This window comes from Netta rufina, assembly GCF_964035555.1.
Source record: "Netta rufina genome assembly, chromosome: 4".
NCBI classification, from domain to species: domain Eukaryota; kingdom Metazoa; phylum Chordata; class Aves; order Anseriformes; family Anatidae; genus Netta; species Netta rufina.
Genome location: NC_140127.1, coordinates 16425570 through 16449107, shown reverse-complemented (window position 1 = coordinate 16449107; position 23538 = coordinate 16425570). Strand labels below are relative to the sequence as shown.

Sequence of the window (23538 nt, the reverse complement as noted above, 5' to 3'; positions counted from 1 at the left end):
CCCCCCCAGCCAGGAAGGATCACAAAGCACGCTGCGAGGTGAGCCGGTTCTGGTTTATTCCCCAAGCAGCACGTGTGATGCTTGAGTTAGCGCGCGGGACAGACAACAGATCCACAGTGGGGCTGAGACGCTTAGCAGGCTATAAATAAAGGACACAAATAAGCGAGAAAAAAACATTTTTGTTTTCCAGAAGGGAATAAAGGACGCAGAGATCAGCGGCTTCCTGCGGTTGCGCAGTGCTCAAAAGGACGGGATGAAATCCCCGGTCAATGACCAACCACGGGAGGCTCTCAGCTCTTGACAGGTGTGGACGCGGTCTTCACGGTCTTCTTCAGGTGATGGTAATTGGGCAAGATCTTCATCAGGAAATCCAGCTGCAGCGTTTGGGGCTGGAAAGAAGTGGGCTGCGAATTAAGGCTCGGCCTCACTGCTGCCACGAGGGGAGCTGCGGGGGACAGGAGGCGGCGCTCGGCCTGGCTCCCCACGCGGCACCCACCTGCGGCCGCTCGGTCTGCACGCGGCGAAGGCAGTCGGCCCCGTAGATGACGGTGTTCTCGGGGATCACCTCGTAGGTGTTGACGTTGCAGCAGGCCCCGATGATGCAGCCGCTCGTCAGAATCACGTTCCTGCCGACAAATGCTGCAAGAGAGAGAACAAGAGAGGAGTCCCTGAAAGGGCTGAGCGCGGGCAGCCCCACTTGGAGCCACTCGGTGCTTCCCAACCCCTTGTCTCTGCCCTGCTTCCGTCAGCTTTTCGAACTCTGCCTCAGGCTTCTGGGCGCAGATCACAGCTGAGGTGACTCTGGAGCACTTCCTCAAGCAGCAGCACCACCGTGCCCACACACAAACCGCCCAGCGCTGCCAGCCAGACCCAGCTCCAGCCTAGGCGGCTTCTGCAGGCGCTCGTCAGTGCAAGTATAACTTCTGCAATGCAATCAGCTGCAGCATGGGCACATCTACCGCCAGGTGATTGATCCCCTCCTGCTCCCAGCACCGACAGGAGCAAAAATCTAAGCAGGGTGAGGACAGTGAGCCTAAACTCACCTTGACCGGGGCAAGGACAGTGAGCCTAAACTCACCTTTCGACTCAATGACATTGTTATCTCCCACTTTCATGGCCTGCGAATCTACAGGTTAGCGTTAAAGGAAAACGTAAAACATTTTGTTTTGATTTCACTAGGCAAGCCTCAACACCACTTTCAGAGCACGCCCCTGCCCCTTGCACAACACTGGGCTGGTGAACCCCCGGGAGCACGGCAAGGATACAGCACCCGACTTCAAAAACATTGTTGGTACCGATGACCATGGGCTTGGGCTCCATCTGTTCAGTTTCTGGCGTAATATTTTCTGGGTACCTGTGAGGTAACGTGAACAGATTTTAACTACCAGGCAGCTCAGTTTAGCCAGGGGCTGACGTCGGACCTGTCCCACCCGACCCCAGCCGGACTGGTGGGGTTGTCACTGACCCATTGATGATGAGCGCCTGCTCCTCTATCAGGTTGCCTTCCCCGATCACAATCGGTCCTGCCTCCGCGATGATCCTGGCCTTGGGGTGGATCACTGTCCTGGGCCCTGCGGGAACCACCCGGTGTCACCGGCGCCCTGGGACGCTGAGGTACCAGGGGCTGCCGGCCACGTCCTTACGTGTCCTGTCCTTACCGATGGTGACGTCCCCGCGGATCTCGCTCTCCACGCACACCACGGCCCCCGGCGCGATCTTCACGCTGTGAGGGGGACGCAGGGCTCAGGGGGTGCCTGCAGTGCCTGGGGGTGGCACCGACGGGGACAGTGCGGGGTGGTGGCCATGAGGGGAGCCCTTGGAGCATGGGGGGGGACATGGGGGGTGCTGGGGGACATGAGGGGGAGCATTGGGGGGCATAGGGGGGCTGCTGGGGGACATGGGGGCATGGGGGTGCTGTTACGGGACATGGGGGGGAGCACTGGGGGACATAGGGGGGCTGTTAGGGGACATGAGGAGACCATTGTAGATGGGGGGAGCATTGAGGGATGTGAGGGGTTTGTTGAGGGACGGGGGGGTCCAGTGGGACACGGGGAGGCTGTTGGGGGAGATGGGGGGACCACTGGGAGATGTGGGGAGCCACTGGGGGACACGGAGGGACCGTTGAGGGACACGGCGGGACCGTTGGGAGTTATGAGGGGGCTGTGGGGGACATGCGGCGACCGTTGGGAGCCGTTGGGATACGGGGGGGCACTGAGGCGCGGGGCTGAGGGCTGAGGCGCGCGGGGCGGGGCGGGGCCGTTGTGGCCGTTAGGACCGTTGGGGCGCGCGGGCTCTCGCCCTGAGGGGAGGCGCGGGGGGCAGCGGGCGGCGCTCACCTCTTCTGCGCCTTCTCCGCCATGTCGGCACCGCCTGCGCAGGCGCTGGGCTGGGGCTGGGGCTGGGCGGGCCCCGCTCGGCTCCTCCCGGCGGCCGGGGCCCTGCGACGGGTGAGCGGTGCCCGGGGGGTGGGAGCAGGGCGGGGAGCGGGTGTGTGGAGCCCCCCCGGGGGGGTGGGTCCGGTTGCGGTGGATCACCAAGGCCGGGACGCCGGCACGCACCAGGCCGAACAAAGTGAAGTGTTGGAGATGGTCTCTGGGAGAAAGGGTGCTCCTGCCCTTCCGCTGCTCCCTCGGTGTACCCGGTGCAGAATGGTCACCCCCGTAAGTGTGCAATATTTGGGCAATTGTGGCAGTTCGTATTAGTATTCGAGTTATGGCAGTGATTGATTTATAGCCTCGTCAAAAGAGCACTTTATTTTTTTATACAAGCGCAAGCTCTAAGGAGCTTGAGCCAGAAACAAGCTGGAGATAACCAGGAGACATCAAGGGCTGGAAACTGGAACAAGCTGGAGACAGCCAGGAGGTAACCAGGGCTGGAGCCCTCAGTGAACTGTAGGCACAAAGAGCTCATTAAGGAAATGAGCTCTCAACCAGCCTATGCTTTACACCATGCAAACACAACACGTGCAGTGTTACCGCTGTGACAGGGATTGATTTACAACCTTGTCTAAAGCCCACGTTGTTGCAACAAGCACAAGCTGGACGTGTCAAGGGCTGGACATGTCCACCAGCTATAGCGGTGTCCAGGACTAAGAGATCAGTACTGTTATAAGTTGCCCCCTTAATTAATTTTCAGAGAGCATTGCATTAACCATAGAAAGGAATTTATTGAGTAAGCAACAGCAAGCAAAACAGCGCTGGGTGGCTGGGGAGTCTCGGCTCCGCCAACAGCGCGCACCTCACCCTCGCCAGGGTCCCTTTTTATATCTTGGTAATTCTGGGATTACGCAGCACATCCTGGTATATTCTGTGGCTGCGCGCACTGTTGCTAGGGAGTCGTCTCTGTCCCTCTGGTGGTCGTGAAGATGAAGGCCGTAGTCTTCCTCAGCGTTGTGGTTCAGCTTCTTTTTTTATTTGGTCATGTTGGCCCAGCGTGAGGCAGGAAGGCAGGATGTTGATACACTAGGTTAGCAACTTATCAGGAGATGGTTACATGATCTTTGCAGCAGGGTCTTTGAACAAAAGAGGCAACTGAGATGCAGAAGGAGAGAAGGGGAGGGGATTCTCTTTTTTGTTACATTAAGCAAAAGAAGTTTCATAGTCTCTAGCCAAGCATTATACAGCTCCTTACTTCAGCAGGGAGCTTTCGCAACTCCTGCTCCTCAAACAGAACTCCTTGTTTTTATAATACAAAAGACAATGAGCAAACATTTATTGTATATTACAATCCCTCCTTTTTCTTTTAGTTACTCATTTTGTTCATTGAAGCTCTGCAATGCCTGGCTACTAAGAACTAATGTTTCCTCGATTCCTTCGCTGGTACTTATTGACTCGTATTTGGCATGTATGAGCATTAAATGTGCCGCTTCTAAACGTCCCTTTACAATCGCAATCAATTTATTAAAAATACATGGTCCAAAAGTTAGTGCTATTATTAATAACAACAAAGGTCCTGTTATTGTTGATAATAAAGTAGTAAGCCAAGGTGAATAATTAAACCAAGATTCATACCAGCTCTGTCGGGCTTCATTCTCCTGTTTCCTTTTTTTTTTTCAACCCTTCCCTGGGTCTTGCCATTGTAATCTCTTACCTCTCCAGTGTGATCAGCATACACACAGCATTCCTCTTTCAGGGCTGCACAGAGCCCGTCCTGTTGTAAAAAATACCAAATCTAATCCCCTACGATTTTGTAACACTACCTCTGAAAGCGACGTGATAGATTTTCCAGGGCCGAGATGGGTTGTTCAGTTTGGGTCAGGTCCTCGTCCACAGCAATGCGTAAGGAAGTAAATTCTTGATTTTGTTTAACCAATGAGGCTACCTTGGTCCCCACTCCAGCTCCTCCCAGGATTATTAGGGTGGCCAAAGTTAGAGCCATGAATGGTTCCCAGCTTTCCAGATGATGACTTGCCACTGTGTGCTGGGTATACGTACAATCCTCAGGGTGGTATAGAATCCTTGGTATAATTATCACCTGTATACAAAAATCATGAGACGCATTAAAGAGTTTTAGTGATAGACAAGGAGTTATGCCCACTGATGAACAAACCCACCTAGCGTTGTTTGCTGGGATTAGCCACTCGGTTGATTGTTTTCCATTCTCCATGGTATTACATAGGTGATGCTTCCCACTAGGAACTGTGCCCACACACCTACCACCTCCAGTGACTTGTGTTAGTGTTACCCTTATGTCTTTTCCCCAACTGCAATGTAGAAGGCTGTTCTCGTTTGTGCGGGTGGGCTCCCCAGGATTCCCGATAGCATCATAATATGAAGGCCTTATACTAAAGCATAATCAGCAGTGTTTTGTTACATTTGGGTTTGTTTTGTTTAATAATTGGTAGCTGGCATTCATGACCCCCCCATATGTTATTCTCAGCTATGTTATTCTCGGCTTTACCTGAGCTCGTAGGGCTGCCGAGGGTTGGCACTGTAGTATTTTCCACAGGCTGGATTCCCTGGACACTTTCTGACAATACCTCATTTGGTCCTACTGCCTGGGGCCTATCAGCATCCTCCTTTTTATTAGTATGAGTCCTCCCCTATCTGTTCTGTGTTTGTAAAATCTGACACCTCACATTTTTCCTAGTACCCAGCTAGTATCGTCCAAGTTTGTTATATTTATATATAGAACCTTGCAAATTTCTTTATTTCTGTGGAAGGTTCCTGTATACCCTATACCATGCCCTCGCCACCTGTAACGGGGATCTGCTTGTCAGTTACAACCTTGCGGCCCATATTCCACTTGTAAAAATTTATCCTGACCAGCCCCGAGTGTCCAGTCTGTAGCAATGGTTTCACACCCCCAGTATGCACAGTAATACGTGTTCTGGTAATTACAGTACACCTTTCCTGGGTTAGAACTTGGGCAGAAATAAAATCCTGATCGGTTAAAGCATGGCTGCACTGACACCAGGTCACATAATGTGATGCGGAAACAACAAAGCTGTTGTTGTTTGCTGGATGATGAATTGATCCTTCCATCTGATCAAGCTCCATTTAAAAGGCTGGTGGGAATGCGCAGACCCATAGCTGACCAAAACGATGATACTGACTCCCATGTATCGTAGGAGGTGGTCGGAGCCCATCTCTCCAGGGTGTTTTTAAATTGTCGGCCCCTCAGTCCCCCACCGTTTTCACTTCTCTGCCTTGCTTGTCAGTTCGGTTGCAGCGAACTACAAGGTATCGGTTCTTCTTGGCAGCAGCAGTGTTCTGCAGGGGAACCTACTAGGGAGCCTTCGAAACAGGGCCTCCTCCCCTTCCCACGATACACTGATAATACACAATACTTATTGAGTCCGTCTTAGTGTCAGCTTCAAGTCGTCAGGGCCTGGAGCTGCCTCCCATTTACCTTCCCGGATTGGTCCTTTCACTCGGCTGGCATGCGTCCATCCTTTCTCCGCAGTTCAAATAGCCGTTTCTGTGGTAAGCAAAACAACATAGGGGCCTTCCCCAGCGTGGTGTTAAAGAAGTCTCTTTCCAAGTCATAATTAGAATTGAGGGTGGTCAAGTGGCAATTCCAAGTCATAGGGCATACCATGTAGCATTTCAAAAGGAGAAATTCCTACATCGGTTCTGGGCTATGTCCATATGTTTAACAGTGCAAGAGGTAAGCATTTTACCCAAGAAGCCTTAGTTTCCAGCATAAGTTTTGTTAGTTGTTTCTTAATTTCACCATTCATTCGCTCTACCTTTCCAGCACTTTGGGGATGCCACAGAGTGTTGTATTCCCAACTTGTTCTTAGAGCTTTCATAGTCTCTTGAGACACTTTGGAGACAAAATGAGGGCCTCGGTCAGAGTCAATTGTTTCTATAATTCCATATCTAGGAATAATATTCTCAATTCCCAATTCAACCAGATTTTAGTATTTACTCAACCGATCATAATTTTCGGGATGATTAGGATCTCAGTGGGGTCGGTCAGGGGAATGCAATTGTCCACAGTTCCCTGAGCGGTCCAATCAGCAATCTGAGCTCGCACATGAACTCAGGTTGTTTTAAGAGTTAACTGCTTTTCTGTTTCCATAACAACTCTCTCTCGGTCCATCACGATCCCTTTGCCCCAGAGGGCTAACATCCCTGATTTTAGGATCTCAGCCTCGGGCTGAGGCGGAACTATTAACGTTCCTACATGCTCTTTCCCTGCTCATTCAACTTCGAATACCTTTAACACTTTCAACAAACCTTTTAACACTTCCTTTATCTTTCTCTAGCCTTTACTTTTCTAATGCCAACATCAAAGGCTCAGTCAGGGACCAACTTAATTCCGTACCTTTTCCCTCCAAGATGCTGAAACAACATCAATATACAACATTTCATCCTGTTTTCCTTCTCTCCACAAAAACAACATTGACTGTAATATGGCGTTATAATTAATAGTTCCATTTAGGGGCCACTCCTCTCCATCCTCTAGTTTATAAAGTGGCCACCACTGATTACAATATTTGATAAGAGTTCCATTACTTTCTGTACCCTCTCACCCCACTATATCCCTCCAATGTGTTAGTATACATCCTAGGGGGCTTTTCCTCGGGATTTCTTTGCTTTGAACTTTTCCTATTGTAATCTACAGTGGTTAATATTCCACCGTTTTCCTAGAAGCTCTTTACTAGTCAATCCCAATCCCCCCAAAATCCACAATATATAGATACACAAGTAAAATCAGACCACTGTAAATTAACTGCCTGTAGACAATTACACTGAGGACATTTAAACCTGATGAGCCGATAATATGCCTGGGCAAATTTTGTTCCCTTAGACATACACCTCAATGGCAGTTCTTTTATACATATGTTAATATGTAAATATGTAAATATAAGAAGTACAAACTAGGTTGATCCATGTCTGCACAATGTGCAACTGTGACATTCAATATTAATATTCAATGTATTGAATAATAATAATAATCATCATCATCATCAATTGAATATTAATATTCAAGGTACAAAAGTGATTGATGTATGACCTTGCTTAAAGCCCAGATTGGGTTAACAAGCACGAGCTGTGGTTATTTACCTGGAGCAGAAATCCAGCTGGAACCATCCACAAGGGGGAGACACAGATGTCCAGGGCTAATTAACCACTGAATACAATGCAAACCAATTAGTCAATACCTAGGCAATGTGCCACGGTGACATTAAATTCTCACATTTGCATTACTGATTGTTTATTCCTACGGTGCATAACTAGGACATTCAATATTAATACCTGGGTTATGACAGCAATAAATGAAAGACATAAATCAGGTTGCAAATTAACTGCCACCACCTGAAGCTGCCAAGCAGTGAACGCCCAACGACATAGCACAGGTGGAACCCACAGGGGTGTCCTCACCCCTCAGAGGGTCTCCAGGTGCTGCCCATTTCTGGCCTTGAACTTTTGTCAAGGTGTGTACTAACTAAGGGAGAACAGGACACAGCCCTCAGAGAAGCATGTCTCCGTTCTGCAAATGAGACAAAGATGTACAACCAACAGACTAGCATTGGTCTGCCTGAAGTGGGGTTAAGTGTAGAAACAATGTGGTTGCTCCCCTCTGAGCCTTGGTGAGCAAATAAAGCATCTTTCATTGTAAGACACAAAGGCAGGAACGAATGAACACCAAACAGCCGCTCCAGCCGCACTTCCAGTAGCAGCAGTCCTTCGTCTGTGCAGACCTGACAGCCTGGCTGCTTTTTTAATATGCTCCATTTTGACACATGATTAGAAGCATCGAGGACTTCCACGCCACTGAGACAGTCTCCCTGTAGCTGAAATCTCCTTTTCCAGGCTGTCCAGCATAATGTCACAACAGGGTAATGAAGGTCTAAAGGCTCTCAGATCGAAGTCGGCTGTTCTGAAATAGCCCCACGTCTGACATCCTGAACACACGCGTACACACACTGCTGAACTACCTGAACTTCTGGACTCACTTTGCTACATGTACCGCGTCCCCCCTTGCAGTTTCCTTTCAAAGTCTCATCTAATAAAAGATGGAGAGAAAGGGCAGTGAGGCCATGCAGAGTTTAAGAGCCGGCTGGTCCAGGTTTTGAAATGTCACTCACACAAACCTTTCCACTATGGGCTTTTTTTCTCACCTGCACGGCTCAGAGTCTATTTGCTGACACCCACTGAATATTCCTGTGCCACAATGGCTTCCTAAGAGTCTCACTTCGGGGTACTTTTGGCTTCTGTTCTTCCTACGGAAAAAACTAATTTCCTACTAAATTTGCTCATCGCCAGCTTATGCCTAACATGTACTTTTTCAATATTTTCTTGTAGGTAAATATCTTCGCTGTGTTTCCCACTATTTCCTTCTGAGACTGAAGAACACAGAAAACTGGGGTCGCGCCTCGGCACGTGCTGTACAGTCTGCACAACAGGGAGCTCCTTACAGTTTCTCTCCTACAAAGAGTGTCCTCATTCAGTCCTTCAGCTGTACCTCCGTGAGTTTGTTTGATTTCAAATTCACCTTTCCTGGATGTGTGGGTTGTCTTGGGGTGTTTTAGGTTGGATATTAGGAAGAACTTCTTTACTGAGAGGGTTGTTAGGCATTGGAACGGGCTGCCCAGGGAAGTGGTGGAGTCACCATCCCTGGAGGTCTTTAAAAGATGTTTAGATGTAGAGCTTAGGGATATGGTTTAGTGGGGACTGCTAGCGTTAGGTCAGGGGTTGGACTCGATGATCTTGAGGTCTCTTTCAACTTAGACAATTCTGTGATTCTGTGGTTTTGACTAAGACACACTATCCCACCTCAAGTCTTTCTGATATCCTGGGGAACTCTCAAAGCCACCACTTCCATCAGAAATACTGCCGGTCGTGCTGGTCTAAGATCCTGCTGAGTTAATAATCACTCCTGCTTTTGATGGGTCTGTAATCCCTGAGCTTCCTTAATCCCTGACATTTACCAAGTTAGGTGCATGTGTCGATCTGCTCGAGGGTAGGAAGGCTCTGCAGGAGGATCTGGATAGGCTGCACCGATGGGCTGAGGTCAACTGTATGAAGTTCAACAAGGCCAGGTGCCGGGTCTTCCACCTGGGATGCAATAACCTCAAGCAGAGCTACAGGCTGGGGGATGAGTGGTTGGAAAGCTGCCAGGCAGAGAAGGACCTGGGAGTATAGGTTGATAGTCGGCTGAATATGAGCCAGCAGTGTGCTCAGGTGGCCAAGAAGGCCAACGGCATCCTGGCTTGCATAAGAAGCAGTGTGGCCAGCAGGGCTAGGGAGGTGATCGTCCCCTTGTACTCAGCTCTGGTGAGGCTGCACCTCGAGTACTGTGTTCAGTTTTGGGCCCCTCGCTACAAGAAGGACATCGAGGTGCTTGAGCGGGTGCAGAGAAGGGCGACGAAGCTGGTGAGGGGCCTGGAGAACAAGTCCTACGAGGAGCGGCTGAGGGAGCTGGGCTTGTTCAGCCTGGAGAAGAGGAGGCTCAGGGGCGACCTTATCGCTCTTTACGGGTACCTTAAAGGAGGCTGTAGCGAGGTGGGGGTTGGTCTGTTCTCCCACGTGCCTGGTGACGGGACGAGGGGGAATGGGCTAAAGTTGCGGCAGGGGAGTTTTAGGTTGGATGTTAGGAAGAACTTCTTTACTGAAAGGGTTGTGAGGCATTGGAACAGGCTGCCCAGGGAAGTGGTGGAGTCACCATCCCTGGAGGTCTTTAAAAGACGTTTAGATGTTGAACTTAGTGACATGGTTTAGTGGAGGACTGGTTAATGTTAGGTCAGAGGTTGGACTCGATGATCTTGAGGTCTCTTCCAACCTAGACAATTCTGTGATTTCTCCCTGATGAGCACCCAGGCTAAGCAGTCACAAGTCACTGCTATAACTTAAATTATGGCCTCACATTCAGTATGAAGTTGGAAACCATTTTAATGATTTCATCTGCCAGCAACATCCCATCCTCTCAGCCATCCCTCACACAACATGTGCTGACTGCACACGTACCTGGGATGCTGTGCTGGAGGGGACGGGCAACCCCCTCTAACGGGTCTGGTGGCAGACAGAAAGCACTGAAGCTGAAGTGTGTGTGCACACAGTGGTATTGGGGGGAAAAAAAAAAGTACATACCCTTACTAAGTACTCAGGGAGATGTCAGAGCTGCTGGGCTGTGGCAGCTGATCCAGCCCTCACCCTGACGGCCTCACCTGGGGCCCCGCTGCCCACACACCTCCCCATTGGTCCCAGTGCTGTATTTAAGCTCTGGCTGGGGGTCTGGTGTCTCACTGCAGTAGGGAGTGTGCTGTGAGTGCTCTCTGCCTTGTCAGCAGGTATGTTGTGGTGCTGCTCTTCTCTTCTGCCTTAGTCTGAGCAACGTTGTTGGGCTGCCTTGAGTCCTTGTGTGGGTGCTACCCCTGGTGGTGGGAGCACTGCTTTTCTTTTGTCTTTAGGTTTAACCTCACTTTATTTTTGTCTTTTTGCAAACCGGTTTTGGTGTGTTCTGTCTTTGTTGGCTGAGTTTGTATTAGTATGTCACTGAATGCTCCCTTCCTTTCTTTCTCCTTGCTTGTCTCTGGGGGGCTTGCTCTAGGTGCTGTAGCTCAGCATGTAGAACAGGAGCCTGTGTGGTGCTGTGCTGGGGGGCGCTCAGTGCCTTGGGGATGGCTCTGGATTGCTGCTGCCCCCTCAGGTGTGATGGCTGGGCGTGGTAGAGTTAGGTCTGCTACCTGGGGAGATAACTGTTGGCCTCAGCTCTGCTAAAGAGCTTCCCGAAGGGAAAAGATGCTTAAAAAGAACAGCAGGAGGCTCTATAAGGAAGCATGTGCAAGAAGCACAGCCCTGAAGCAGGCACCCCCTCTGCCCCGGGGTAGCGATGGCTGCAGGTGACAGCCCCCTGGCCCCAGGACTCAGCAGCCTTGCTTTGGGCTGTTCCCTTCAGTCCCTCCTTCTCTCTCTGCCTCCTCCCTGCATCTACTGCTGGGGCTGTTCCCCTCTGCTCAGCTGGGGGCCGAGGTGGAGCTGCCAGTGCTGTGTTAGCAACAGGTCATGTGTGTGTGTGCAGGGGATCACTGATCCTGCTGCCTGAGGTGGGGACAGGGCTGTGTGGGGCTGCTGGTGGTGCCTGCCTGAGCTGGTCCCAGAGAAGGCAACGCAGCCATTCTGACCAGTCTGTACTGGTCAGCACTGGGACGCTGGGGTACAGGGCTTGGCGGTGGGTGTCTGACACCAACACCTCTGTGGCTCAAAAGGGAGGTGGGGGGCGCCCACACCACCCCCAGCAGGGATGGCTGGGCAGGGGGACATCGGTGTAGCTGCTGCTGGGGGTGTACACCTACGTGTGGCAGCTACTTAACCCTTGGGGTTAAGCACCCCTGTATTGGCAGCACCCCTGGGGAAGAAGGGCAGCAGCTGGAGCCATTTGTCTCACTGGACATGTTATTTTCCCTGCCTGTATATGACTGTCGGTTCTGAAGGGCTGAGAATATTTCACAGGGTGATTGTCAGTGCTGCTAGCTAACAATTGATGTGCCGAGTCTCGTCACTCTGGATACCAGGAATAAGAGGTACACTTCTTTTGCTGTGAATGAAGGTGTTGCATGCTTGCTATAATATATCAGAGCAAGCCTTCTGGTTGTTCTACTTGCATTTGTCCATGCTGCACTGCTGTCAGTGCTACTAGTGTAACTGCATTCAGAGTGAGTATCAGGTGTGCACAAGGATATGGAAAACTCGGTCTTTTTTGGGGGAGAAAAAACATTCTTTAACTCTGCCTTTTTACAGGTACAGATACTTTATTGTTTCGTAAAGCAGGAGCAGTTGTTGTCCTTCAGTTTCAGCTATCACTTCTTGAACAGAATTGCTTTAAGAGGTAGAGAGGACTCTTCCGGTATGGGAACTCCAGGTAATTCTGACAGGGCCCTCAGTGTACAGCTGCAAAACACAATCTACAAATGTAGAGCTTGAAAGGAGAACTCCAATCACCTGCATGATTAACTTGGGTTAGGTGTTTGTGGTGGTTTCCAGCATGGATTTTCACGGAGGTCTGATTTGTGGTCGTGTTCCAGAACAATGCTACATGTTAATTGGAGACAGGAGCATTAGGAAAGCAGGACATCTCACCTAACCACTGAAACTGTTGGGTGCATTCATGTCACTGGTGCTGTGTGCTGTTCTCCTCTAAGGTTGCAGCATAAGCAGCACAGGAAAGGGACACGGAGAAGTATGTGGGGAACAGTTTGTTAGGACAGAAAACCAACTCAAAATCCAGGGTTTGAACCCCACAGATTACTGAGGGGAAGTTAGGGTGTGAGTGTGAACTGCTTTCAGGACTGGATGGTGTAAACAAGTCTCACTTCAGAGACAATGCGCACCACTGAGCCAGCCAGGTGTCCCCACCAGGGTCTGGTTGGTCTGGGAGAGCTCACACCGAGTTCTTGCAGAGAAACTCTAAAGAGATGCTCCCTTCAGGTCGATCTTGTTACTTAGCTGTACCTTTCTGGTGTAGCTAAGTAACCGGGTGCACAGCAGCAGTTCCTGGCTCTGTTCATCGTCAGGGCCTCCACTGAGCTCTCCTGGCACATCTCTGATGTCCACAGAGCTCGGAGGCACCTGGCCAAGGAGATGGCCGCCTCTGCCAGGATTTTGCCTGAAATCACCTTCCTGGCTGCTCCCTGGGCAGGGACATGTGGCGGCCTTGTCACTGGCACAGCTGCAGCAGCTCCCAGCTCTGGGCATGGCTGGGGAGTGGCTTGGGGCAGGAAAGGGCCAAGGACACCCCCCCCCAGGTACCCATCACAGCCCCACCACCCCCCGGGATCCCCAGGGAGCTCCCCACCGACCACTCTGCTGCCACAGCCCTGTTGGACTGGATGCCATGGGCAGGGGTCTCCCCTGTGTGCTGCAGTGGGGAAAAGCGGAGGCCTAAGGCAGGGAGGCGCAGGGAAAGGACACCCCCGTCACGCTCTGAGAGGTTCATACTCAAACTTTACTCTGCAGTGCGGTGAGATGTGACAATTAACACCCCGTGTGACAATTCATGTCCCTGCCACCCCCCACACCCCCCGCCATGAGCACCACTGCTGCAAAACCTCCACAGGGCTGCAGCCAAGCTGCCAGTGCCTGAGGCTTAGGCAACACGAATCCCCAAATCCCAAAATACTGAGCACCATGTTTGCAAGTGGGTTTTCTGTCTAGTTTTGCCTCATTTTAAGAAGCAAAGCGAGTCACCTTGCCCCTGCTATTACACAAGGATAAGTTGCTTTTCTTGTTTTCGCCCCGAGGAAGGTGGAAACTGCTCCCATGTACTGGGATGCTTAAGGCTCAGCAACACAGTGCCACAAATGCATCAAGTTTCCCAGTGATAGCTGAAAGCGCCCCCAGGTCCCGCGTGGAACCACGGTCTCTTCCTTGTGAGGGCTGAACGAGGCCCTGCTGCAGATACAGGCCTCCTTCCCGGGGGTCTTCTGCCATGGCAGCATTTTCCCCTGCTCAGATACCAGCACAAACGAGCTGTGTGCGATGAGGAAGCTTGGTCGCAGGCAGAGGAGTGGGAGCCTGGACTGCTGCTCATCACACAGAGCCAGAGCCACTCCTTTTCTCACGAGAGTATAAAAATATCAGCATAGTTTTACTTACCTTTTGTTTTTCATTTTTGTGTTTGTCTTTTTTTTTTTTTTACAAGTTATAAAAAGCTTTTAGAAAACAAAAGTATGTGCTCCATTAAACTTCTGTTCCGTCGTGCAAGTTGTTGTGGACTTTGACTTCTAAGTTCACCTGCTTCACCTTCCTACCTTTCAGGCTGGAGACGCCCCCCGTTTCCCTCAATATGTTGATGTTCCTCACGGTGCAGTACTGGCTGTTCACCGCCTTCTCCGTGCCCTTGGGCAGCTCCACCTTGGTGTTCAGGGGATGCTCCTCCGGGGCAGCTCGGGCAGCCTCTCGCTTCCTCCGCAGCTTCCGACACCTCCTGGTGACGAGGCAGACTCCCAGAAGCACCAGCACCAGCAGCATGACGGCAGCGAACGCGCTCCCCAGGGACGCGCCCGTCTGCGATAAGGAGGCTGCGACCACGGCCTCCTCCATCTCCAGGACCAGTGACTTCATGTTGGTGCCGTTCTTGACCTGGTCGCCCTCGTTGTCGTAGATCAAGGAGTCATCCAGCACCAGCCTCCCGTCGCCGTCCACCACGTCTCTGCGGCTGCGCCTCACGCGGTGAGTGAGGGAGCGCTGAACGCGAGGCCCTGCGATGCTCTCCGGGCCGATGATGTAGATGACCTGAAGGTACCACTGGTGCCCAGCTTCCACCTGTGAGAAAGGGGAGATGCACACAGGAAGCCTTCGCTACAGGCTTTAGATGAAGCGATCTGGTTTGGTAAACATAGAACTTGATGTGTTCTTTCCCCATTTTTTTGATTCATGCAAATAGCTGCAAAAAATCTCAGTGTGCTTTAATAAGCACCAGCAATAATATTTATTGCCAGGTGAGGCATTCAGTCTTCTTGCCTGCTTTTGGCAACTACAGCAATTAATTCGGGAACATTTCTAAGGTGCCTTTTATGATCTTTTTTCCTGAGTCCTTTGAAAAAAGTCCTAACCACCAGAACAAACTCCCCATCTCCATTTTGAGCGTGGGAGTTTGCTTCTTAATTGGCTCCACTGTTAACTTACGGTGTGATCCTAGGAATGCCACAAAGTCGCTTAAGCTGACAATGGTCACCAGGTTAAAAAGAGGGCTGCTCTGGGGAGGGACCAAAAAGCCTCCATCTAGAATTCTGCTCTCTGTGGAGAGCTCCCTTTGTGTCCCACAGGTTTCTGCCCTGATCAGCCCGGATCCTCCGAGCCTTGTGCTAGGGCCAGCGTCCATGCACAGACCGGAATCGTGCCAGAGGTCACCTGCCCTCGTGAATCGGAAGGGGAACTGCGAGCTCGGAGCTCTGCCTGTCTCCAGAGACACGGACAGCACAGCTTATGTGCCCTGCAGCTGGGAGGAACTCTGATTTCTCACCTCATGTTTTGACTGAGGCAAATCAAGGAGAGGCCTACCACAATATGATCTATAAATGCAGATCACAACAAGTACGTGAGTCCGCATCGCTTCAGGGAGACCTTGCTGCAGGTGAGTGTGAGAGGAGAGCCAAGGCACTGTGTTGCAGGAGGCTGCCAGACCCACCCTAGCATTAATTTGGTTCTTCTAGATAGTGTCATGCCCTGAGCCTGTAATTCCCAAAGCATTTGGAAAGTCCTGGAGAGAGCAGTTAATTTTGGTGTCCCACCATCACTCAGTACATACCTTGTAGAGAGCATCCACCTTCAGAGTAAATCCGTCGACTCCGGGCATGCTGCTCACTGACTGAAACTCGGGCAGCTCAGAAGCGAAGTGGGCATCGAAAGGCACATCGTGGAAATACTTATCTGTCACCTCGGGCTGGTTGCGGTCCTGGGAAGCAGAGCGGGAGCACGTGCTGTCAGCATCACGCACTGAGACAGCCTTCAGGGGCTGCTTCAGTGGCAGTGTGAAGGAAAGCGATGTTAATTTGAAAGCATGCAATTAGAGCTGCATGCAGGCTGGGAGGGAGCTGTAGCTTTATGCAGTGGAGGAGAATTTCTGTGTAGCTGATAAATAGATCCTCTATATGCTGCCAGTCCTGTCAGTTCCAAGCCATGGTATAAACAGATCATGAGAATTTTTAAAAGCTTGGTATACCCATTTTTTCCTTCCTCATTTGTTTTTTCTTTAGACTAAGAAATACTCAGGGATAAAGACTGAGGAGAAGTTACCCAGTCTGTAAAGATAAGGTCATGTCTGCCTGGTACTACAAAAAAGCCACCTCATTTCCCTTATCATCCCTTTTTAGTCAGAATTTGTTTGTGATAGGGAAAAAAAAACACAAAGCAGAAGCAGAGGAGAGCTCTGCAAGCAAATTGTTTCAGTACGGACCCCTCACAGTGCTCCCTGCTGTGCAGCCCGTCCCCACAAGCCAGGCATGTCATTTTGCTCTCAGGTCCCTTAGGTGAGTGAGAGACAAGACTTATCCAGACACAATCACATGTAACGCTCCATGGTGTGGCTTTGTCCAGGGCAGAAAACTTACCAAGAGGAGAAATCTGTGTTTCAGGTGCTTGTTGGGTTGAATGCAGCCATACTGTGGCCCCTCGTTGTAGACGGTTCCCGTTGGGTCAAAGAAAGGCACGTAGCCATCCTTGCCCGTGCACAGGTAGACCTTCTCCAGCTGCAGCTTGTAAGCGGCGTTCAGGTTTTGTTCGGGGTTCCAGAGCACGCGGCCATACAGGATTTGCCCTGGGGAGGTTGGGAGAACAAGTCAGGTTAAACTCTCTAAGGGACATCAAGAAGGCGGTGACAAGAAGCTCCATGAGAGAAGCACTGTGACAGCCACACACATTGGGCTGCAGGTGGCTGTGGTTTTGCACATGTGCGTGTGCAGATGACAGAAGGCTCTGCCATGAGCACATTCTGGTCCTGGTATCACAGGGCTGTGGATGTGCCCAAATACCATCTGGTGCTGTAAAAGAGGCAAAGCCAAATCGGAGCTTTACCCTCCTCTGCCAGAGGAATGGAAGTTCTGAAAACAGCACCATGCCAGGAACAGGAATGAAAAAAATCCTACCCTTTGAAAAAGCCCCCTTGTAATCCATTTCCGCCAGAGACATTTCGGATTTGGTGGGATCCATCAGAAACACCTTCTCATTGTTACAGAGCTGAAACTCCGTGTTTAGGGAGTAGACGACAGGAACGGGGCGGTTCGTCTGCTGGAAGGCAATCGGGATCAAAAATCTGAAATTGGGACAGGAGAGGAAAAAGGTGAGGTTTGGTTTGGACACATCTGAAGTTATGTACTGGCGACTTGAAGTTACACCTACTTTACCTTTTTTCCATCCTGCTTTTACTCTTTATAGCCCAGCAGCCCATATGACACTGGTTTTCAACGCAAGCTTACCTGTTTCCCCTCACCCTGCCCCATTTCCCAGTGCCAGGCCCTGCCCAACCAGCTGAAGCCTTCTGACAATAGGTTTTGGTTGTAATTCCACCTAGAACAACCGAAGGCTACACAGGCTTCCGCAGCCCCATGGCTGAAAACCGCAGGCTGAGATGTGTGACAGTCCAAAGGGGAGGTTCCTGCCCTTGCCGTCCTGCTGTGACAGGCTGCCTGGGACCATGCCAACAACCCAAACCAGCTGCGACTGGGTCTGGAGGTGGCAATGGTGCCTCCTTACCTCTCAGGGGCATGAGCCGTGCAGGGCAGGGGCTTATCTCCGGGCTCTATCCACGGCTGCGTGGGCTGCACAGTACAGGGGATCAAGAATATTGTGTACTCTCCAGAGTAGTCCTTCCTGAGAACAGAGAGGAGACACTGCGGTTACCAAACCACAGACCAGGCTCCAAACCATTCACCCAGCTGATCTGTTTGCCCAACACCCATGGGTTTTGAATTAGGGAAAGTACGCAGGACATAACCCAACCCCAGAAACATTTGTGTATTCCAGCAAGTGTAGGAGGGATGAATTTGACTGACAGTGTTTAGTTTGACTCTCTGTGCAAGGAGCACAGATGAAAGAAGAAACAGTCACAGACAGAAATAATAACAAAAACAATTATTTTTTTTTTTAAAGTGAACCAACTATTTCTAGTTCTGGACATACCTCTCTCCTCCAAGGAGGTTAAGTTGGTTGGCACTAACGGTTAATTGGGTTGTGAATGTGAATCTGCTTTAACTTGCAGACTGCAAAAACAACCTTGAATATACTGTCACCCTGGTATTTACTTACACATTAGCTAATTCCTAGAAAAATGCCTTTACAAGATGCTTTTTTTCCCACTACTCACACAACTGACAGAGCAGCGTTTCCAGCCGTGACAGCAGCACCCTGTGTGCTCTAGCTCTGAACCCCTGCATAAAGCTGGCTCCTGGGCACTCCATGCTTGCTGTGTCTGTGGCTGCTGAAAGGGCAACAGGGATTGTGCTCTCCAGCCAGGATTTGAGATTGCTCTGCTGCTGCTAATTATGTGCATGCTGATTACTTAGGAAGAGTGTTAGGATTTGGGAAGCTGAGCCCGCTGTCCTCACCTGTTATAGGAGCTGGTTGCTCTCCAGAGCTGGTAGGGAGAGTCGAAAGTCTGAGCGCTCCACAGCAGCTGCAGGTCAAATTCGATTCCTCCCAGGTGGTCTGGAGTCACTAGAGACGACTTCACATCGGGCAGGCTGTGGTGCTCCATCACAAAGAGCCCTGTGGCGAGGACAAGGAGGTGACAGCTCAGGTGGGGCACTGGCAGACCTCATGCTGCGCACCTCAGCACAGGGGAACCCCAAGTGTCTCTCCAGGAGCGACTTTACAGCCTGCTCAGAGCAGCAGCTGCTGGTGCCTCCCTCCCATCCAGGTGCAGTTTTTAGCTTTCAGTAGTAGCAGACTGGCTAGAGGAAGTATTTCTAGGTCAAGAGGCTCCTACGAGGAACAGCAAACTGGCTCTTGGGCAGAAATACTCCCTTTGAACATGAACGCTGTCCTTAGTCGTGGCTTGTTTTCCTGCCTGAGTCTTCAGAACTGATCTGTATTTTCACAGTGCTCTCACCTCTGAACTTGGCCTGGGTCTTGAACTCGATAACCAGCCGGCCATCCTCGCGGATGTAGATCCTGATTATCTGCAGCCGGGCTGAAAGGACGCTGTCCGTCTGAATCCCTGTGTGGTGCAGCAAGAACAGAGTCACTGGAGAGGCCACGTGGCACAGCAAGTCCCCAGGTGAGGTCTGTCAGCCCTAGGTAGCTCCAGAAGCATTTGAGAGAGCTCCAGAAAAGCTCAGCTTGACTGGGAGCACCCCGCAGCGTGCCAGCTGTAATTTCCTCCATTGTCCGTGTTTCACTCAAGCCTTAAGGAAGCAAATTCATGAACTTCCCCTTACATGCCTTCAATGTGCCTTGTTTTACACCAGCTATACCCTGAGGTGGCTGTTGGGAATGACTGCTTCTGGGTGCTCCTGGCCATAGCCCCTGAGCGTCCCACCAGGACCAAATCCCTGCGTGTCCCTCCTCTGGGATACTCGGCATCACCACTGCCAGGGTGAAACCCAAGGTGCCAACAGGAGCAGCAATACCCCTCAGGGCTGCAGACACGGGTTCACAGCTCACAAGCTCCAGATATTGTGAGAAAGATAAATAAATTAATTCGGTATAGGGTATTGGGTATATTTGTAAATAAATCGGGACTGCAGTGGCCGTGCAGAAACTAAGAAAATGGAAAAACAGAACAAAGAAATTCTCCTGTGCTCCCCTCCAAAGCCTGGGACCTACCTGTCCTCCAGAGAACAGTGTCGTAGAAAAAGGAGAACTCCATCTCTGTGTGATGCTCAAGAGAAGCCCAACCTCTCGGTGCCGTCACATAAATATAGGACACGTAGAGAGGGACGTGGACGGTTAAGAAGGACTGAGCAGAGTCCCGTACCTGTCAGTAAAACCCAGTAAGTGGCTATACACTTTGCAAAGGAGAGACGCTGGCCTGGACTTACAGCACCCACTTCATTCATGTTCTGCTCTGCAAATAGGGAAAGCACGTAGATACAAGTTGTTTTGCGCCTTCCCCTTGGTGCCTAAACTATTCACTGCAGGAATAAAACACCTGCATCCACATTGCAGACTGCAGTGTACTGGGGTGAGACATGCATGGAGGAGAGCAGCACGGGTCACTGCATGCTGTTGCACCTCCAAGCATCCTCAGTACCCCTGCATCACACAGGCTTTGTGGCACAGGCACGAGCAGGCTGGGGAATGCTACTCTCCCATATCACACAACAGGAATAGATTTGTTAAAGGATGTTTTGAAAAACGAGTGACTTTTGTTTGCATTAACTGGATGATAAACAAGTAAGTAACATCCCTGACCAACAGAGAGCAGAATTTTGGAAAGGGCTCAAAGCAGCCCTCTTCTCCCTGCAGTAAAGAAAGTTCGCTGTGCCCACTGTGAACCTGAAGCTCAGTAAGTGATGGTGAAAGCCCCCACCGGGCTTCTCCAAAGAGGCAAGAAAGCTCAAGTTTGAGTCCAGGATCAGGTAAGAGTGTATGCATCACTCTAGACCCCTTAGCGTGTGGGTTTGAGTACCTGCAATGGACATAAATGAAGCTGCCTGCAGTCTCCTGGGGCATCCCAAACTCACCATAATGCAGCAATTTGCACTTTTCAGTAAGCTGATACACAAAAAGGTTATCACTGGCCTGTCATTAACACACCTGACAAAAGGAGCTGTGGTCACAACTTTAGCTCAAAATTTTTCCCCCTTAAAAATCAGCGATTCTGCTTGCTCAGAACCGCCCCTAGGAGCACCTGGAACGCCACAGCTCTCCAGCTGTGCATACAGCATTTATCTGTGGAGTGCAGCTGCACTCTGCAAGCCCCCGAGACAGCTCAAGAAGAGACATGCCAGAGGGGCTGGTGCCAGTCTCCACATACTAAATTATGCAGCTGCTTGGTTCAAGGAGCTTCTCTGGATCTGTGCAAATAATTGGAGCTATAAAGGGAAAGTTAGCAAACTATTTCAGACCGGCAGGAATTAAAATAGATTATGTTGGCCATAACATTCTGACTGGGAATTCAGTACAAGTATCTAATGCAGATGAGATGCTCGCTTGAGAGAGATGTACGCGCATAATCCAGCCACGAGAGGGCAGTGAGACACATCTTAGTAGCAAAAGCCACTGTTCATTACAAGAGAGCATTTCTGGCTTTTGGTCTGTCAGTTAGTTAATTAAGACATTACCTAAAAACTCCTATGACCGCTGGAACCCCACTGAGGAGTACAAACTGCTGGGCCTCTGCTCTGCTCTTTGCTCATTCATATTGGCTAAGGATACGGTCGAAGTTGTAAAAGAATAGAGCGCAGGTGTGAACGTTTTGTATTTCTAGCATACCCTTATGCTAACAAAAAATATTTTACAGGCTCTCTAAGAATAAAGCCCACATCACCCCAACCAAAACAAATTAATTAAGTGCATTTCACAGAGCAATGTTTTTCTCTTGCTAAAAGGGGAAAAACGTGCTTCAGTTGTACAGAGCAGAGCAGCAAATATACCCAGTAAATGTTCATGAACACGCAGTGGAGCTTTGCCTGAGAATGGACAAAGATCTGGATGACGTGAAAGAGCTGTGAATGTGCCATCTCACCTGGAAGTCAGCTGTCACAGAGCCTCCGCAGACATCAATTAATTCAGTCATGTCGTAATAAGCATCGAAGGTCCAAATGCAGCTCTTCAGGTTGAGGTGCTTGTAGAGCTGGATTGTCTTTGGCTCTCTCACCGTGGGGTCGAACTGGTAAGGGCGGTCATAGCCAGGGCCGAGAACGATGCTATCGTACGTTACTTCATCCAGGAACCCTGCCTCTGGGATTAAGAGACATCAGGACACCAATCAGTCCAGATTTTGAAGAGTTTGAGGCCATGTACTGAAGTCCCATTTTCAGTCTCAGGTCGTGTTGATGACTTTTAACACACTGGGGACTTCCTGGCTCCTCTCCATGACCCCCGTGGTCAAACAGAACACGTAGAGGTCTTCACAGCAATGCTGTTTAACCCCACTGTAATGTAACCATTCCTACGCACTGCATCTCATCTTCAGCAGGACAACTCTGCTCACTGCTGTTAGTACAGGAAGATTATTTGCTACAGGAAATATTATTTGCATCATGTCAGGAGAGCTCAGACGAAGACAGAGCCTACTCTGCGTTTCTTTACTGGTTCCTCCTCCTCCCCAGTTCAGAAAACAAAAGCCGGCTTTAAAACTTACCGGAGATGCCTTTAAGGTCTCTGATGGTGACCAGGTTCGAGCAGACGTGCTGGTGTCTGTAGATGGACTCAGAGAGCAGGAAATGCAGATTGTGCAGCGGCAGGGTGGAGATGAGGGGCAGCATGCCGTCCTGATGAGGGATCTGCACCGAGATGTGGATCCTGGAACAAACATCAAACATCATCCTGGATGAGGCAGCAGAAAGGACGGCCTGGGAGGCACGGGAGCCTCAGGCACTACCCCACGCCAGGCAGCAGCGCAGCACAGACAGCGCAAGCCTGGTACCGGCCATCTCATATTTAGGTACAGCCAGATTCCCCCATCTACACACCCGCCCCTCACGCTGTCCCACCAACTCCCATTTTCCCAGAGGAAGGGCACCCCTGTGGCAGGGCAGGGTGCATGGAAGAGAGCGGGAGCGCTTCCCTCAGCCCCTGCGCTGTTCGGGGGGCGCGCGAGGGACGTGGGGTCTCCTCGCTCCCCTTCTCCAGGTGCACACCTGTTGGGATGCTCCTTGTGTTTGACATCCAGGTACTTCAGAGTGGCAATGAACGACTGGGCCTGGAAACCTCGGGCTGTCCCCGCGACTACGGGAGTGTGGCAGATGGCACTGTCCGTCCCTATAGTGACCACGTTGCTCCTCAGGGGGGTGCCCACATGGCCGGCTTTGTCCACAGCCTTGGCCACGCAGCGCACGTGGAAGCGCCGGCTGAAATAAATGCTGTCCAGCACCTGCAGGGAGCAAGGGGAGAGAAAGGTGCACGTGGGTCAAACGCACCAGCATTACTGCTCTCAGCGTGGCAAAATCACGTTGTCCTGGTGTTTTGAGGCAAGGCAGACAACTGCACGTGCAAAATGGGAGCATGTGAGTGCCGGTGTCTGCCTGGCCAGAGGTTGCAGGTGTGACTGTCACCCGTGCTGAAAAAGATGCTCGAATCTGTTGGGTGCTTTACAGCTACTTAAGTCTGCCCACGTACTGATGGAAGGGGAAGAGGGAGCCTGAGCTCTTTATGACCTGCCAAGCTCCATCTGTCCCTTGCCACCAGGGATTTACTCAAGTGTCTGAGTGCTCACAGCTGCTTCCCACAGCGACAGAAGTAGTGCTTTCAGCAGGCTCAGTGAAACAGCACTAAGTTTTTGGAAGCCAAAAGAAAATAAATTTCCCCAAAGAGGCCCCCATGTCTTGTGCTCACTCCCAAATCTGAGGAGACTTTAGGTCTCAATCTCCGTGTAACCAAATTGTGCACCATCTGTTAGACATGGCTCAGACTCCTGCATGAGTGTGCATGGTGTAGAAACAGAGCTGGATGCCTGAGAAGAGCTGAGATGCCACAGCTGGGAGCA

At 50.7% G+C, this 23538-nt stretch overlaps 2 protein-coding genes and 1 long non-coding RNA gene across 3 annotated transcripts in view; 1 reads left to right on the top strand and 2 right to left on the bottom strand.

The window, feature by feature from the left end:
- Positions 1-39: 39 nt before the first annotated feature.
- DCTN6 (dynactin subunit 6) lies at positions 40-2379 on the bottom strand. The gene is made up of 7 exons (XM_084286320.1): positions 2337-2379; positions 1659-1723; positions 1466-1571; positions 1266-1354; positions 1079-1126; positions 497-639; positions 40-389 (listed from the first exon to the last, which is right to left on the bottom strand). The coding sequence occupies exons 1-7, from the start codon at positions 2357-2359 to the stop codon at positions 291-293; spliced, it is 573 nt and encodes a 190-aa protein (XP_084142446.1). The 5' UTR covers positions 2360-2379; the 3' UTR covers positions 40-290.
- Positions 2380-13634: 11255 nt separating this feature from the next.
- Positions 13635-23538, bottom strand: part of FRAS1 (Fraser extracellular matrix complex subunit 1) — a gene marked incomplete at its 5' end in the record, with an annotated part of 146622 nt that continues 136718 nt past the window's right edge. Inside the window, 11 exons of the mRNA XM_084286307.1 lie at positions 13635-14714; positions 15700-15846; positions 16502-16707; positions 17036-17202; positions 17643-17759; positions 18494-18653; positions 18997-19104; positions 19713-19863; positions 21577-21791; positions 22195-22355; positions 22694-22926. Coding sequence (XP_084142433.1) covers positions 14130-14714; positions 15700-15846; positions 16502-16707; positions 17036-17202; positions 17643-17759; positions 18494-18653; positions 18997-19104; positions 19713-19863; positions 21577-21791; positions 22195-22355; positions 22694-22926 — 2250 coding nt within the window. The 3' untranslated portion in view covers positions 13635-14129. The remainder of the gene's footprint in view (positions 14715-15699; positions 15847-16501; positions 16708-17035; positions 17203-17642; positions 17760-18493; positions 18654-18996; positions 19105-19712; positions 19864-21576; positions 21792-22194; positions 22356-22693; positions 22927-23538) is intronic.
- On the top strand, positions 14520-19155 carry LOC311209141. Its single transcript, XR_014618375.1, has 4 exons — positions 14520-14621; positions 15218-15525; positions 17125-17229; positions 18988-19155. It is a non-coding gene; the product is annotated as an uncharacterized lncRNA (long non-coding RNA).

Excerpts from the sequence above, each read along its gene's own strand:
- DCTN6 (XM_084286320.1), bottom strand. The coding sequence starts at position 2,359 with ATGGCGGAGAAGGCGCAGAAGAG. Across the intron at positions 1,724-2,336 it reads GCGGAGAAGGCGCAGAAGAG|CGTGAAGATCGCGCCGGGGG; the intron begins GTGAGCGCCGCC and ends TCCCCCTCACAG. Across the intron at positions 1,355-1,465 it reads CAGGCGCTCATCATCAATGG|GTACCCAGAAAATATTACGC; the intron begins GTCAGTGACAAC and ends GTTACCTCACAG.